General features: G+C 62.1%; 1 protein-coding gene across 22 annotated transcripts in view; it reads right to left on the bottom strand.

The window, feature by feature from the left end:
* Positions 1-15,493, bottom strand: part of ARHGEF10L (Rho guanine nucleotide exchange factor 10 like) — a 168,867-nt gene that overhangs the window by 14,173 nt on the left and 139,201 nt on the right. For 19 of the 22 annotated variants that reach the window (XM_086364407.1, XM_086364472.1, XM_086364355.1 and 16 more), the window contains one exon: positions 14,512-14,660. In XM_086364407.1, coding sequence (XP_086220533.1) covers positions 14,512-14,660 — 149 coding nt within the window. Of the gene's footprint in view, positions 1-2,358; positions 2,461-14,511; positions 14,661-15,493 lie in introns of all 22 variants that reach the window. The other 3 variants (XR_015150051.1, XR_015150052.1, XR_015150053.1) reach the window with 1 other exon arrangement.

Here is a 15,493-nt window from a genome sequence, read left to right as displayed (position 1 = left end):
CACCAGCAGCCCCATCGCAGGTGAGACTCTGCAGCCAGATCCACAGTGCCACCTAGAGAAGGGACAGGGTGAAGGGACAGGGCAGCTGGACGGAAGGGGCCCCCAGCAGGCTTTGTCTGCAGACTTCTCCAAAAACCGGCACACACACACTTACACACGGATGCACACACAGACACCAACAGGAAGGTGGGTGCGTGCTCACACGTGTGTGAGACTCCTGCCTGGCTCCTGAAGGGAGGTCAAAAGCATTTCCTGACTCCTAAAAAGCCAGACTGCACTGCAAGTGCAGAGAGACCTGGGCCCACGGAAAGCTGCCCCTGACTTTGCAGCCAGCCAGCCCTGCACGCTGCTGTCGGAATCTAATTAAAAGAGAAGTCAGCAGTGGAAATCCAGGCTCATTTCTCCAGAGGCGTAACAAGTCTGTCTCCAGGCCCAAAGGGCTTTGCCTGAGGCCTGTGCAAACCTGCCAAGTCCAATGGTGAGGCATGGCAGGGGCGGGGTGCGGGGCAGGGATGGGCATGAGCGGCGGCAGCCCCAGCCCCCCCCTCACTCCTCAGTCACCTCTGCGCCGCCCAGCATCCCTCCCCTCACCAGCAGCCTGCTGGGGGAAGCTGGGTCTGGGTGCCCTGGCTGGGTCTCCTGGGCATATGGGGCAGGGATGGGTGGCACCCTGGCACCGTGGGTCCCCAGGGGGCTGAGGGCGCTTGAGTGCAGCACCCCTGGGTGGCAGGGGCTCAGTGCTGAGAGGCACACACCTCATTTTGTTTCCCAAACATGGTGTGTTTGGAGACAGGGGCTCAGAAATCCTTTCCCAGGAGGCAGCCAGGCCATCCATCAAGGCTGGATGAAACGCTACCCACCTGGCACCCCGAGTCCAGGCCATGGCTCCCCCTTCTCAGCTCTGGACCCCTCCTCTAATTTCTGGCCAGTCTGGGGCGGGCAGAAGTGGGGCACTACCTTACCGTCTAAGAGGCCTCTACACGCCTTGTCCCTGAAGAAGGTGCCCTGCGCACCGGCACCACCAGCCCAGCCATGCCCCTCCTCTGGGCCCAGGAGGCCCAGCGCTTCCTGCCCACGGGGCCCCCACGTTCCAGGCGTTTACTGGTGCCTCCCTGGCACCGGGAGCTGCTCTGTTAGGATGCGAGTCTGGACCACAAGCCTGCACACAGTGGCCCTCCGGCTCTACCAGCCTGACACCTGTCTTGCTGAATCTAGTTTTACTGGCACATGGTCACACCCGCATAGACAAGAATCCATTCAAGCAGATTGGGAACCTGCCCTCTGACTACACAGCCTCGGTCCGTGTTTAAGGACAAGAAGATCCACGAAGAAACCCTGAACTCTGCTGAGCAGGCTGGGTGGTGGTGGTGCTGGAACAGGCACAGCGACCCTGAAACCACATTGCGTGGCTGAGGCACACGCTATTATTAGGAGCCAGGGTCGGCGGCGGAGCTGCCCAGCTGGCGGCAGTGGCAAAGAGTCTGCCTGCCAGCACAGGAGAGGCAAGAGATGAGCCTTAGATCCCTGGGTCGGGAAGATCCCCTGAAGGAGAAAGGCAACCCACTCCAGCCTTCTTGCTTGGAGAATCCCATGGACAGAGGAGCCTGGCAGGCTACACTAAGGCTACTCCACTAAGCAACACGGGGAGGGGGGCGGGGGGTAAACAGCAAGAGTCAAGCGTAGCCTGAGAGGCGACAGGAGAGCTCTGCGACCTTGGATTGAGTTAGAGGTATCAGTATGAACTTGAGATTTTTTTTTTCCCCTGGCCCTGTGCACCCCAACGGCAGTGAGCACACCCCTCCTTGGTTTCTAAATACCATCCCACGTGAAAGGGAAACAGGCAAGGAGCCCTGGAGAAATGGTGACTGGGGCAGGGGAAATGCCAGGTGAGCGCAGAGCATCCTCAGAGGCAGAAAGCAAGGGGGCAACCAAAGAGTGATGGGGGGCATCCAAAGGAGCCAGGAGCCAGCACAAGGGGCGCCTTACGGCCGAGTCTGAGACCATGTGAGCATCAAAACTAGTAGCAGTGGTCCTGGATGATAGCTCGCCAGGCCTTAAAAGTAATCCATGCGTTTGAAGTGGTAGTCAAGGAGGGTAGTTATGTGGCCGTGAAGGACAATCCTCTTTAAATAAAAGTTTGCAGTGAAAATTCGCTGAGGAACAGAGTATTCTCCCGTTTTTGCAAGAACTGCCCACAGTAATTACAAAGAGAAGCTGGTACCTTGATGACAGGGACACCTGGCAGGGCCCACCTCAACCAAGCGACCAACGATGGGACCAGCCAACACCCTCCCGCCTCCCAGCAGCGTGACGGGAAAGCCCTGCTTCCCTGCAGAGAACCTGGCCAGACGCTCCCACCTCATCAGGATGGAACGGTGGGGCAACTCCAGCTGGTGGGACCTTGGACCAGACACAGGCTTGGACTTCTCAAAAAAGTCACTCTCGCGGAGACCACACACACTGGAAGAGGAGAGGAGTTCTAGATTAAAAGGAGATGAGGGCTTCCCTGGGGGCTCAGGGGTGAAGAATGCGCCCGCCAAGGCAGGAGACACAGGTTCGATCCTTGATTCGGGAAGGCCCCACATGCTACAGACCAACTAAGCCCGAGAGCCCCAACTACCGAGCCCATGTGCCCAGAGCCGCTGCCCCGATGAGACGCCCGTGCCGCCACAAACAGCAGCCCCCGCTCCCACAACGAGAGAAAAGCCCACGCACGGCCACGAAGACCCAGTGCAGCCAAAAGTAAGTAAACACATAAAGTTATTTAAAAAATAAAAGGAGACAAAAGAACGACGACCATCAGGTGCAACGTGGGATTCCCAGCCGGGTGCTGGAGGTGGCGAGGTGCGGTGGCCCTGAAAGGTGCTTTGGGGACAGACTGGGAAAACGGGTCCCTGGGCAGTAGACCCACGCGACGTTCCCAGGCACGATAATGCTTTTGAAGTTCGGTCAGAGGGTTCTGCTGAAGCATTTAGTGTGACAGGTAAAGACATCTGCCGCTGGCTTCTAAATGAATTAGTCCCAAATGGCGTGTGTGTTTATGTATGATACGGGGTACATGCGTCAGAGCCTATGGTACAGAGTGAAGTAAGTCAGAATGAGAAAGACAAATGTCGTATATTAACAGGTGCATGTGGAATCTAGAAAGACGCTACCGATGGAACTATTTGCGGGGCAGCAGAGGAGACATGGGGCCTGGATTTGTGGACACAGCGGTGAAAGGAGAGGGTGAAACGGGTGGAGGTGGAAACACACACACTCCCATATGCAAACGAGACGGCCAGCGGGCTGAGCCCAGGGCTGGGACCACCTGGAGGGATGGGATGGCGTGGGGGGTGGGGAGCTTCCAGACTGAGGGGGCACGCGTACAGCTGAGGCTGATTCGTGTTACTGTGTGGCAAGAATCAGCATGATATTGTAAAACAATTATCCTCCGATAAAAATTGAAAAATTAAAGTTGTGTGGGGGTGGGAAGAGTTATTAAAAAAAAAAAAGGCTGGCCGCTGTAGGGGAGGGCCCGGGGCTGCCTCGTGGTTCCAGCCCGTCTCCACGGGGTAACTGGATCTCCTCTCTCGATCGTCACAGAGCTGGGAGAACCTGCCTTGGGTGCCGGGTGGTTCACGGGACACGGCCGATGGGCCGTGAGGGCCCAAAGCACAGGGCTGCGGGCAGGAGTGGGCAGGCAGTGGGGACGGAGCCGGGGTCCCGCGGCTGCCCACAGGGCCGGGCCCCTCGGCCTCTCCCTGCAGCTGCTGCAGACCACTGCTCGGAGGGTCTCAGGTGAGCGATCCCGTCCCAGACAGGGCTGACCCAGCCCAGCTGCATCCTGCACAATTTACGTGCCTCCAGGTGACGCGTCTGGGCCTATTTCCATAAATTCCCAGGGTGAGCAGCTCAGCCCTCCAAGTCGTTAGGGCTGAGATCATGCCACGGAGCCAGAAAGGGGGCTGGGGGCTCTGGGGGCTGGGAGCTGCGGAGGAAAAGCAGGAGGCCGGCAAAGCTACGGCCCGCTGAGCGCCAACTGTCCACGCCCCGTGGGGCACTTCATCTTCCCGGAGGTCTTCATGGAAGAAGAAGGAAAGAACCCAGGACGGGACAGGGTGAGCCCAGGAGATCCGCCGGGCAGGGGCAGGGCGGGGGCGTGGGGCCGACCCCGACACCCTCCTGCCGAGTGCCCCGCAGGGTGGGGGCTGAAGGGGCCCTTGCTTCCTGGTCCCCACTCACCTGGGAGGTCCAGTCATGGGCCCAGAACCCACCCACGGAGCGCCCACCAGCACCTCCCCACCCCGCCTCCGCCTGGGGGGCTCGGTGCCCCTGCAAGCTGGGCGGAGGGCGTCACCCTCCACCCTCTCCTAACAGGCAGGTCTGAGGCTCTGAGAAAGCTGTGGGGTCAACTCTGCCAGGCAGGGGACAGCCCAGGGTTGAGACCAGAGGTCACATTTGGAGCCAGTGAGCCGAGCGGCCAGAGGTGGTCTTTTAAAAGCAATTAACACACAATACCCTTCCCTTATCTGCCTTATTCTTACCAACATTTCACAGCTGAAATAAACAAACTAAGAGGCTGAGTGCCGTCCACAGAGGTGCAGTGTTTGGAAAATTCGGGGGGAAGCCAGGATTCCGACACAGGGTGCCACTCACCCTGGTACGCCCAGACAGGCCCCGGCTGTAGCACTGGGAGTCCAACTCCTTGTCTGGACAAAATGGGACCGTTGGTCACCCATTTACAGGACTCCACAGCACACACCTGACCTCCACGGACAGACACCTCTGGAGGGCTCCGTCCAAAGCTTAACACTCTGCCTCCAGAATCTGACCTGGTCAAGACCAAGGGATCCTGTGCCGGGAGGGAGGCTTAAGGCGTGCCTGCACCTCTGCCTTTTACCAGCAAGTCCATTAAAGCCTCTGGGTCTCAGTTTACCCATCTGTAACGTGGGGACGAGGCCATTCCTGTCTAACAAGAGACTTCAACAAGTGCGGGGTCTCCTGGCTCAGGGCCACCCCGGAGCCTAGAAGGGACAGAGTGATGGGCGACATCCCTGCCCCAGACCGACAGCCAGTCCCAAACCTGTCTTCAACAAGCCATTTTCGAATGGACTGGGCAAAGATTTGGTGTGCGTGGTACATTTTTCTAGAAAGATGATCAATAGTTTTTACCAACATCTCTCAAGTGTCTGTAAACCACTCACCCCTCCACAGTTAAAAATTCCTGCAACAGAGGTGCCTTTGTCACTAAGCACATAAGGAGGTGGGTGCAGACTCCCTTTGGCACCGCGGCCACACCCAGAGCGAGACCCACAGGGAGCGCCCCCAGCAGGGAGGCTGTTCCGCTACCGCAGTACACATTCTGTCTCTATAAACAGAACTCAACGTCAACATCCCGGATAAATCACAGCGAGAACCAGAAAATAAACGACGACGATGGACAAAAACAAACAACGCGAGAACCACTAACACAAACTGAAATCCCCCGTGCGGCTGGAAGACGCCTCAGAGCCCGGGCTGCAGGCACGCTCCTCATTAGTCCTATTTAATCTCCTTCTGTTCCCTTCAATTGTAGAAGCCAGCCGAAGCGCGGAGGCGGAGGAGGGAGCCGGGGACCAGGTGAAGACCGAGCAGAAGATGGCTCGGGCAGCTGGCACCTGCTGCGCCTGGGCGCCCTCGCTGCCCGAGCGGAGGTGGGACGGCAGAGCCTCTGTCGGCGGGGAGACCAAACCAGGACTCAGAGGGGCAGCGACGTCCTGGAAGCGCGGGGCTGACCACACGCCCGACTCACCTCTGCTGGGATGTCGCGCGGCCAGAGCATGTCTCTTCACTGTCTCCTGCCTGTCTCCCCTCTCCTCACACTGAGAAGGGGGGCAGGGAGGGGACCACAGGGTCGCAAAGAGCGGGACGTGACTGAGCGGGCTCAATCGGAGGACCACTGCAAAGATTCCACGGGCTCCTCCTCACTAAGAGCCGGGCCAGCCTCTGGGTGAGTCTCCATCAGCCTTAACCCACGGGAGAGGGGTGCCGTTCACCCTGGGACCCCCTCATCACAGCTCCACCGGGGGGCCGGTCCAAGAGGGTGGGGCCACTGCTGGAGCCGGGAGCAGGCGTGGAGGCTGGAGCCGCCAGGGCAGAGGGAGCCGGGGTGGTCAGGCCGGAGCAGGGCGAGGCGTGAGGAAGCTCCATTCCAGAAAGGTCCACCACGGAGGCCTGGCTTTGATCCCAGCCCCGAGGGACGGATGGCACTGCACCCGCCCGTCCTGCCCAAGCCAGTCCACACAGCGCTAGTCCAGGCCCCCCCTTCACAGGCCTGCACTCAGCACCCACGGCACCCGCTCAACCCACGGGCCCCTGCTCAGGACAGCCTGGACCCCAGGGCCCCTGGGCTCAGTACAGAAGGTGAGCGGGCCCTGCCAGGCAGCGTCCCGCCCTCCCACGCGGGGTGAGGCCCCGGGAAGGGCCGTGCCTCAGACCACATGCAGATCAACACCTTGGATGCAGGGGTCCCCTGAGACATCAGGATGCACGCTGACCAAGGCGAAGCCGGGACCCGTGCCGGGGGGCTGGATGCGGGGGGCAAGGGGACCAGGGCTTCCCGGGTGGCTCGGTGGGTGGAGAGTCCGCCCGCAATGCAGCAAAGTGCAGCAGACGTGGGTTCCATCCTCAGGTCAGGAAGATCCCCTGGAGGAGGGCGTGGGCTGCCATCTCCTGGGGGGTCCCTGTGACCCTGAGGAGGTCCTGCATTCACCACAAAACGAAGGCCGACTCCTCACCGGGCAGGACTTGGGAGTTTTACATGCAATGTGCATCTCAGTGCTGAGTCCTGAGGCAGGTTCTGTAATTTTCTCCCCATTTTAGAGATGGGGAAACCGAGGCAATTGGTAGTGGAGCCAGGGACTGGAACCAGCCAGACCGGCTCCTGAACCCACACGGACCCACCGTCTAAGCCCACTCAGACCACAGCAGGGGCAGCAGGCAATGCCTCTCGAGGTTCCCACTGGGCAGATCCTCCCCCAGCCCTGCAGCCAGGCTTGCTAAGGCCATCATGTGACCGACCGTGTTCACCCTCAACACTGGGCACCAGCCCAAGCCTCTCCCCGTGTGATCCCTCCTGCCCGAGCGTCCAGTCTCCACTGTGCTGAGGCCCAGCCCGAGGCCTGGCATCCCGTGGCTCCATCCACGGCGTGCTGTGTCTTCACCAAATCCCAGGGCATTGGACAACAGCTCCTATGGTGTCTCCTCCCCTAATTCTGCAGCAGGGCTCGGGGGGAGAATAACCTCGGGGGGTGGGGGACGCGGAAGAGCTACGTGCAAGGGGACAGCCAGAGACGCGGGGGGACAGGGCTCGGGGGGCAGAGAACCGCCCTCCAGCCACTGCCATCCCCTGCCTCCCGCCTCAGCCCCCAGGCTGTACTCCCGCCATCACCCCGCCCCACCCTGCCTTCCCTGCACCGTCTCCCCTTTCTCCCTCCATGGATTCCTGGAACCTGTTCCCTCGGCCAAGGGCGTCAAACTACTTTTTTTTAAACCATGAAATCCTTCCCTCAACCCACATCTTTCAGGACAAGGGGAGGCCGACTGTTAGAAGACAGCCCTGCAGTCTCGGTGAGAAGAAGGGGAGCTAGACCCCGGCCCTAAGCCCCCCGAGCCCCGCCCGGCACCCTCGAGGTGGGTCCCCACAGCCCCAGACCTGAGGGCAGAGGCCGCAACCACGGCCGGGAGCCCCTTTCGACCCCTCGGCACCCTCCTAGGAAGGAAGCCCCAGGCCCAGGCCCACACTCCGTCCTCCAGAAGCGGCCTAAGAGGAAGTCCCTCTGAGCATCTAACCTCAGTCCTTCGTGCTGCTAGAAAACACTCACACTCCTTTGGAGGGCAACCTTTAGAAAATCAATTTCTCAAGTTTCACCTGCCAACTTTTAATTAAAGCAAAAAGAACAGGATGACAACGATAAACGACGACAGACACATTAAAAAAAATAATAATTAAAACTGCTGAATTGAGACAACTCCATAGAGTAACAGGACCCCGGACCCAAAAGCCTGAGCGGCCAGAACACCAGGGCTCCGGGCCTCAGAGGCCCCTGGACACCCGCGGGCTTAGTGAATCTTTCCGCCCCTCACGCCGATTTGCATACCATTACCCAAAAAGCCCTGCGCCTGAATTTCGCTTTTGCAAATTCCCACCCGTTTCATGTCATAAATAAGATAGGAGACAGAAAACTAATACAGCCCAGCAATGCATTATTCATGCCGCGTCACACTGTTATGATAGATTTACAACAGCTAATACATGCAAACTGAGTTTGGGCATTAAACGTGAAAACCAGGGTGGGGAAGGCGGTGGGTGTGGGGATGCGCAGGGGAGGTCTGGTGGGCGCCGGTGCCCAGGAAGCAGAGGAGTTTCTTTGCTGGCGCACCTTGGTATCAGCAGCCAGCACCCAGGTGCCGGGGAGGCAGACGGACAGGCGGCGCTGGGCCCCCGGAGGCCGGAGTGCCAACAGCACGCCCGTGGGGAAGCGCCTTCCGCGGCCAGAGTGGAGCTCTGCAGCTGGCCGTTGACCCGCCCCAGACGGAGTGCACCTCCCTGAGCGAGACGCCCTCTGCCTGGGCTCCCTGGCATCCAGTGGCTCAGACTCTGTGCTTCCGATGCAGGGGGCGCAGGTTCAACCCCGCTGGGGAAGATCCCACAGGCCACGTGGCAAGGCCAGAAAAAGTAAAAAAAAAAAAAAAAAAAAAAGGAAAGGAAAAGAAATGCCTGCTGTCTTCACAACCCTTCACAGAGCATGCATCAGCCTGCTCCCAGCCCCAGGAACATGGTGGGGGCTGTGGGAGCCCACCAGACGTGGTCCTTCCCACGGGGTCGCCATCCGGTTAAGCTCCCACTAACCGTCCCCCAAAAGTCAGGCGCTGTGGAGCAGAGGGGCCCGCGGCTGGTGCTGCAGCTGCAGGTCACGAGGTGTGACCCAGTGCCCACGAAATGGGGGGAGGAGGCGGTCCAGACAAGCTTCTGGGGGGCGGTGGGGTCGGAGACTAATGGGAGACGGCTGCCCCCATCAATTCTCACAAGAGCCCTATGGGGTGGGAGCCAGGCCCGGGGCCCAACCGGGCGCCCTGCGTTCCGGCACTTTCCAGGCAGGGCCGGGGGAGCCTCGACCCCAGGCCTGTTTTGCTGCAATGGCACCCAGGAGGGACTGGGAAGAAGGGGAGCAGCCAAGGCTGGCAGGGGGCAGGCCGGCGGGGCACAGCCGTGCCACTGCCGAGCCCCTCTGCCCTGCGCTGGTGGCCGCTGTTGAGCGGGACCCGCCCCTGCCCCGCCTCCAGACCCTCTGCCCCGTCCCTTCCCTGGGCCCCTTCCCGCCTCTTCCACTGCGACCTCCCTCCCTGATCTGCGGCCTCCGAGGCCAACTCCTCCCGGGCCGCTTTCCCAGCTGGCCCCAGAGCCCCAAGCTGCCTCCCACCCAGATTTTCAACATTTGGCCCCAAAAGAACATGTAAAGCAGTGGGCAGCTGCCCTGCTGACCAGCCCTGGGTTGGGGGGCGGTTTTGCAAGCGCCCAGCAGCACTGACCGAGAGGCTGGCGCGCACACGGCCCTGGAAAGCTCTGCTGGACAAGACAGGCCGTGGGCCGTCCCCCGGGCCATTGCCTAGGAAGGACTCTGCGCTCCTAGTGCAGCAGGCCTGGGTTCGATCCCTGGTCAGGGAACTAAGATCCTGCCAACAAAACAAAAAAAAGACCAGGCCCCTCCCTGCTCTCATCTCTTTACGGCCGGGTGGGTGCAGAGAGACAACAGCCATCTGGAATACAACTGCAGACGGTGACCAATCCTCTGGGGACAGCGAAGCCGCTGACGTGTGCAGACCCCGGCCGGGGTGGAGGTCGGGCAGGGCCCACCGAGGAGCTGGCCGCCGAGCCGAGGCTGGGGGACGGGAAGGAGCCGCCCGAGGGACAGCCCACGGGCACGGCATTCCTGCTCCAGGCAGGGCAAGAGCGGAGGCCTCTGCCTGCATGGGGAGGGAGCCTGGCACGTTCAGAGGACGGCAGAGGGGCCAGCGGGGCCTGGAGCAGAGGCCAGAGACCCCACCTTCCAGTGGGCATCCCCCTCGGTACAAGGGGCCCAGCAGGAAACCCACCCAGCTCAGCCCCTTCGCCCGCGCCCAACACGACCGCCATCTTCCTCAGGTGAGGGAGACCCCCGCCCTGCCCCGGGGTCCCGACCACGCTGGCTGGGTGGAGAACGCCCCACAAGCTTCAGGCCTCCTGTCCTGATTCTTTTTTTTTTTTAATTAAGATGCAACAGTCATCCCACAGACCCGCGTCCCCTCCAGCGATCAGTTAAAATGAACTCCAGACGACTGGATTAGACTTTGAAGGTGGCAATCGAGATAATGAACACGGAGGATGCGGTGTTGACACAGGCCCTGGTGAGCTACATTATTATTTAACAGGCCTCGCCATGGCCTCCGCGGGGATCAAGGGGCTGAACAAGCAGTTTGGGGGCGAGCAGCCAATGCAGACAGGCTGGGCGCCACCCCACGCAATCCGCAGGGTCGGGGCAGCTGCGAGGCCAGCGGGCCTAATGGAACAGCAGCCCAGGGGCACTCCCAGGAGCCCCGCCCACACAGCCGGCCTGGCCCTCCCCGCCCCCAGGCCCCCATCTCCATCTCACCTGCCCCGCCTAGACCTCCCCTGCTCCCACCCCTCCTCCCTGGTCTGGAAGCCCTCTCTCCTCCCCTGGGCCCCCACAGGGCCTGGGCCTGCCCCCACGGGCCTGCCCTCCCTGGGCCAGCATTGACCATCCCAGGTCTGCCCTCCCTGGGCTGGCATTGACCATCCCAGGCCTCCTCTCCCTGGACCGGCGTTGACCATCCTGGGCCTGCCCCCCATGGGCCTGCCCTCCCTGGGCTGGCGTTGACCATCCCAGGCCTGCTCCGAGCTCCTGAAGAGCTGAGATGAGGTCTCCCTCCAGCCCACCCCTCCAGCCCTCTCTCTGCGCTAAGGCCTGCCAGGCAGGACACCTCCTATCCATCCTCCGGGACCATTGACTCAGAGTACCTGCTGTGGGAGCCAGACAGATGCCAGGAAATGAACAGGGCATGTCCTTAGCCCAGAAGACACACTGGTGGAGGTTAAGAGGTTACAGAAAAACCCAAATGAACTTTTTGGCCAAAGTGGTACTTAAAGGGATGACACTGCCCGAGACTCACACACGACAGAGACTGTGGTGGACGGTATGGCCCCGGAGACCGCCCCTCTGCCCCCCGCGGCCAACCCGGGACTTCAGAGCAGACTCAGAGGCGGACGCCCGGGCTCCCATCCCACCTCGGCCTCCTCCTGGCTGAGTGACTCTGGGCGATCACTGACCCTCTCCGGGCCTCTGTTCACTTATCGGTAAAGTATGAATAATTAAAGTACTCACCTCACAGGGTGGTTTGAGGGTGAAGTGGGCTGAGACGTGTAAAACGCTTAACCCCAGGCCGGGTCCACGCTAAGCACTCAGTGTGTGTTGGTTATTATTTCCCTTCCTGGTGGTGGAGAAACTGCAGAAAGCACCTTCGTGCTGACACAGTTCTAAATGAACCCCCATGTCTTCACATCGGCCAGAGCCGGGCGTCCACACCCGGGGCCGCCAGGAACCTCCCCGGCCCCCTGGCGTGGAGGACCTCCAGTCCCCCGGGGGCTCCTGGTCCCGGGAGACGGCCTGGCACAACAGCCCTCTGAGCGGAGGCATGCCCCGCAGTGAGGATGTGCCTGAGCCCTGGGGACCAGGGCAGTCTGGACAGCAGCCCAGCCGGAGGCCAGTCCTCTGGCCGGGTGCACAGAGCCCCCGGCTGGGTCTGGCGGTCACTAGCAGCAGCCAGAAAGCCGTTCCACAGCCCGGCGCAGAGGCAGGCCGGCCGCCTCTTCTCCAAGCCGGTGGCAGAGCGAGGCTCTTTAAATATGCATGGCGGTCTCCTCGTTACTGTGTGGAGGATGGCATGTGCTGAAGGCGAACCGCCCACCCGCACCCACACAAACTTTTCCATTTCCAGGCCCCTCGCACCCTGCTGCGGGGCCTCCTCAGCCGCCCCTTCCTCCATTCCGCCTCCCCCCACCCAGGGCCTGCCTCCCCCTACCCAGGGCCCGCCTGATGCCCACCCCGCCCCCGTGCGTGCAGAGCAGGGCAAGGGCCACACTGATCCCCTTTCTAAGAGTGGGTGGTCCAAACTAATCTTAAATCATGGCAGCCTCGCGCTGGATGGAGCCTTGTGGCCCCTCCACCCTGGGGACGGTGGGGCCGGAGCTGGGCTGCAAGCCTGGGCAGGACGGTGCGGCCGCTGGTGAGGGGTGGGATCGGGTGAGGGCGGGCAGGGTCACGCCTGGGCCCTGTCTTTCCCTTCATCCATCTGTCTCAAGCTCCTGGGAAGGCTGTCGGCAGAAGGGGGCCTTCCAGCCAGCGGAGCAAGGGGATGGCAGACCCGCGATGCACACACACCCCCCACCAACACCAGCGACTCCAAAGGAGCAGCTCGACTTCCCCAAAACACCACACACCCGGCAGGAAGGAAGCGAGTTAGGCGGTTACAACACTAACGAGGCCCATCCACCACTGCCGAGTAGGGCCCCTGCTGCTGCTGCTGCTGCTGGGTCGCTTTAGTCGTGTCCAACTCTGTGCGACCCCAGAGACGGCAGCCCACCAGGCTCCCCCGTCCCTGGGATTCTCCAGGCAAGAACACTGGAGTGGGTTGCCATTTCCTTCTCCAATGCATGAAAGTGAAAAGTGAAAGTGAAGTCGCTCAGTCGTGTCTGACTCTTAGCGACCCCATGGACTGCAGCCCACCAGTCTCCCCCATCCCTGGGATTCTCCAGGCAAGAACACTGGAGTGGGTTGCCATGTCCCCAAGCCCAGGAAAAATCCGGGAAGACACTGGCCCTGGCGAGGGGACAGCAGGGGTCTGCTTGGGGGGAATGCAGGGGGCATTCATCCTTCTTCCTCCCAAATGCCTTGAGACCCAGGCCCGTCAGTGACCCCGGCTGCCCCGGGGAGCCACCTCCCTTGGTCATCTTTCTCCCAGAAGGCCGAGGAGGTGAGAGGCCCCTGAAGGCAGTGACAGGGCCGGGCTGGGAAGGGGGTCTGGGCTGCAGCTAGTCAGGGCCCCCCGTGCCCACCCATCTGCCAGGGAGAAGGAGGACCAGGAAATCCAGACGCAGAGAAGGGCCGACAGTGTCCTCCCGGTGGGCCCCTCCCTGGCCTCCCCCACCAGAGCCCGCCCCAACAGTGAGGTCAAAGGTCCCTGGTGCCACGGCACAAGCCTAAGCGGGGGTGGGGGGGGAGGCCAGGTTTCACCGTGAGCCCCCACCCGCTTCTCAAAACCTGACAGCTGCTCCGCACCCAAATCCTCTGGTTTCGCCCACAGCGCGGCCTCTCGCCGCTGTCCAAGGTGCTGCGGGCAGAACCCACCCCACCTCCCTTTCCAGCGCCCTGAAGGGCGCTAACCAAACACCTCCCTGGCCGGGACTGGGGCTCCCGAGCATCACCTCACACAGAGGCGAAGGGACCCCGGGGAAGGGGCAGGAAAACGTGGGCTCACAGACAAGGCCCCAGGGCCCCAGAAGATGAGGGCCCAGGACCGGGAGGCTGAGCCAGGAAGGCATGGATGCAAAGGCTGAACCTCAAGCTTCGACAGAGACAGTGAGTTAGCACAGGGACCCTGAGGTTCAACCCCGGGTCTCGGGGCTCACCCTCAGCTCCCTGGGCTCAGGGTCTCCACCTGCCAAACCAGGACCTGTCATGCAGGATCCAGCCCAGACTGCCTGGCTGCTAAGTAAGCTGAGGCAGGACCAAGCGGGAGAGGAAAGATGGTCCTGGCAGGAAGGCACGCAGCAGGGTCAGGTTCAGGCTCCCCCCGGCCTGGAGGCCAAGCTGGGAATCCAAGCAAATCAAGCAATAGGGGTCGCCACCAGAACACCATGCAGGGTGGAGCCTGGGCTGTGGCGAAGGGGCTGGGCATGGTTGCTGGTCAGTGACAGGAGAGGGTCCAGGCTGAGCCGGGAAGGACCCCCAGACGCGGCCCACATCGCAGCGGCCGAAGATCAGCAGCACGCACGGCGGGACGAGGCAGGACCCGGTGCTGGCTGAGTGCCCCTTCCCCGTGGGGTCCACACTGGCTGAAGAGCCCGGCGCCCCGAGTGCCAGCATCCACACCAGCTGCTCCCTCAGCACAGCCGGGTCCGGGCTATCCCTGGGGGCACAGGGACCCCAGCCCCACCTCCCCGGGAAGCAGCAGACACGACCGAGGAGCGAACCCACTGCCCAGGGAGCCCTCGGGGGACCCTTCCCCTCTCGGCAGCCCTGAGGGAGCGTGTCGGAGGGGGTAGGGGGCGGCCCCGCGGGGATCCTGGCCCCCTGTGCGGCCCAGGAAACCCTGACGACCCTGAGACGCCCCCGGGAGCCCAGGGCAGCGCCCGGCAGGGTGTGAGAGGGGTCAGCAGAGGGGATGCCTGGAGATGGCCCCCTGGGGCCACGAGCTGTGAGGCAGGGCCAGTACCTGAGTCTGCAAGCTGGTGGCATCCAGGACGGTGATCCGGGGCCCACAGCTGGCCCACACGGCCTCCTCCAGGCTCAGCAGGGCGCAGACGGGCCCCGGCCCCACAGGCAGGCACATGGGCGGGCTCTCCAGGTCCCAGGGGATGCTTCCTGCAGGGAGAGGAAGCCGGCAGGTCAGCAGGGGGTGGGAGGCAGCAGACAGGTTAGGGCCCTCCAGCCCTCAGAAACTAGGCCCCCGGGGGGTCGAACTCGCCTCCAGGCTCCTCCCGGCCCGGGTCCTGCCCCCTAGCCCCTGCTCCCAGCCTGGCTCCAGGCTCCTCCTGGCCCCGGCTCTGCCCCCCAGCCCCTGCTCCCAGCCAGGATCCAGGCTCCTCCCGGCCCCGGCCCTGCCACCCAGCCCCTGCTCCCAGCCAGGATCCAGGCTCCTCCTGGCCCCGGCCCCGCCACCCAGCCCCTGCTCCCATCTGGTGCTCTCCACTCCTCTCTCCTCCTCTCCCCTGCCCTCTGCTCTCACCCCACACGCACGCCGAGTCCGCACCGACTCCATGCCAGGCCCCGTACTCAGGGCTGCAGAAGCAGAAATAAATCTGCCCTCACACACCCTGCCCTCAAGAAAACCCCCAGTGGTCGGCGAGACCAAAAGGTTAATCAACAGCTACCACACAGGAAGGCAGGATGACGCGAGGGGAAGTGTCCTGCCAGCAGCTCACTGCGGACCTCGAGAGCCTCTCTCCCCTCCTCAAGGCCTCAGTCTCCCCATCTGCAGAACGCGGAGGGCGCCGCCAACAAGACTGTCTCTGAGGACTTTTCAGACACCATAACTTACTGAGACTGTCCTGCCTTCTCACAGACCTTCTCACTCACCCCAAGGCACTCTATCACCTCTACTGAGATCTCCCATGACCTTCCTCCTCCAGAGATGCCACCACCCCAGGTATGGAAGGAGGAAGTCCTCAGAGGCCATCGGCCCTCAGCCCATGATA

This window comes from Bos grunniens, chromosome 2, assembly GCF_055505025.1.
Source record: "Bos grunniens cultivar Pamir isolate PY7600 chromosome 2, Bosgru_T2T1.0, whole genome shotgun sequence".
Lineage (NCBI taxonomy): Eukaryota > Metazoa > Chordata > Mammalia > Artiodactyla > Bovidae > Bos > Bos grunniens.
This window is presented reverse-complemented; position numbering and strand designations above follow the sequence as displayed.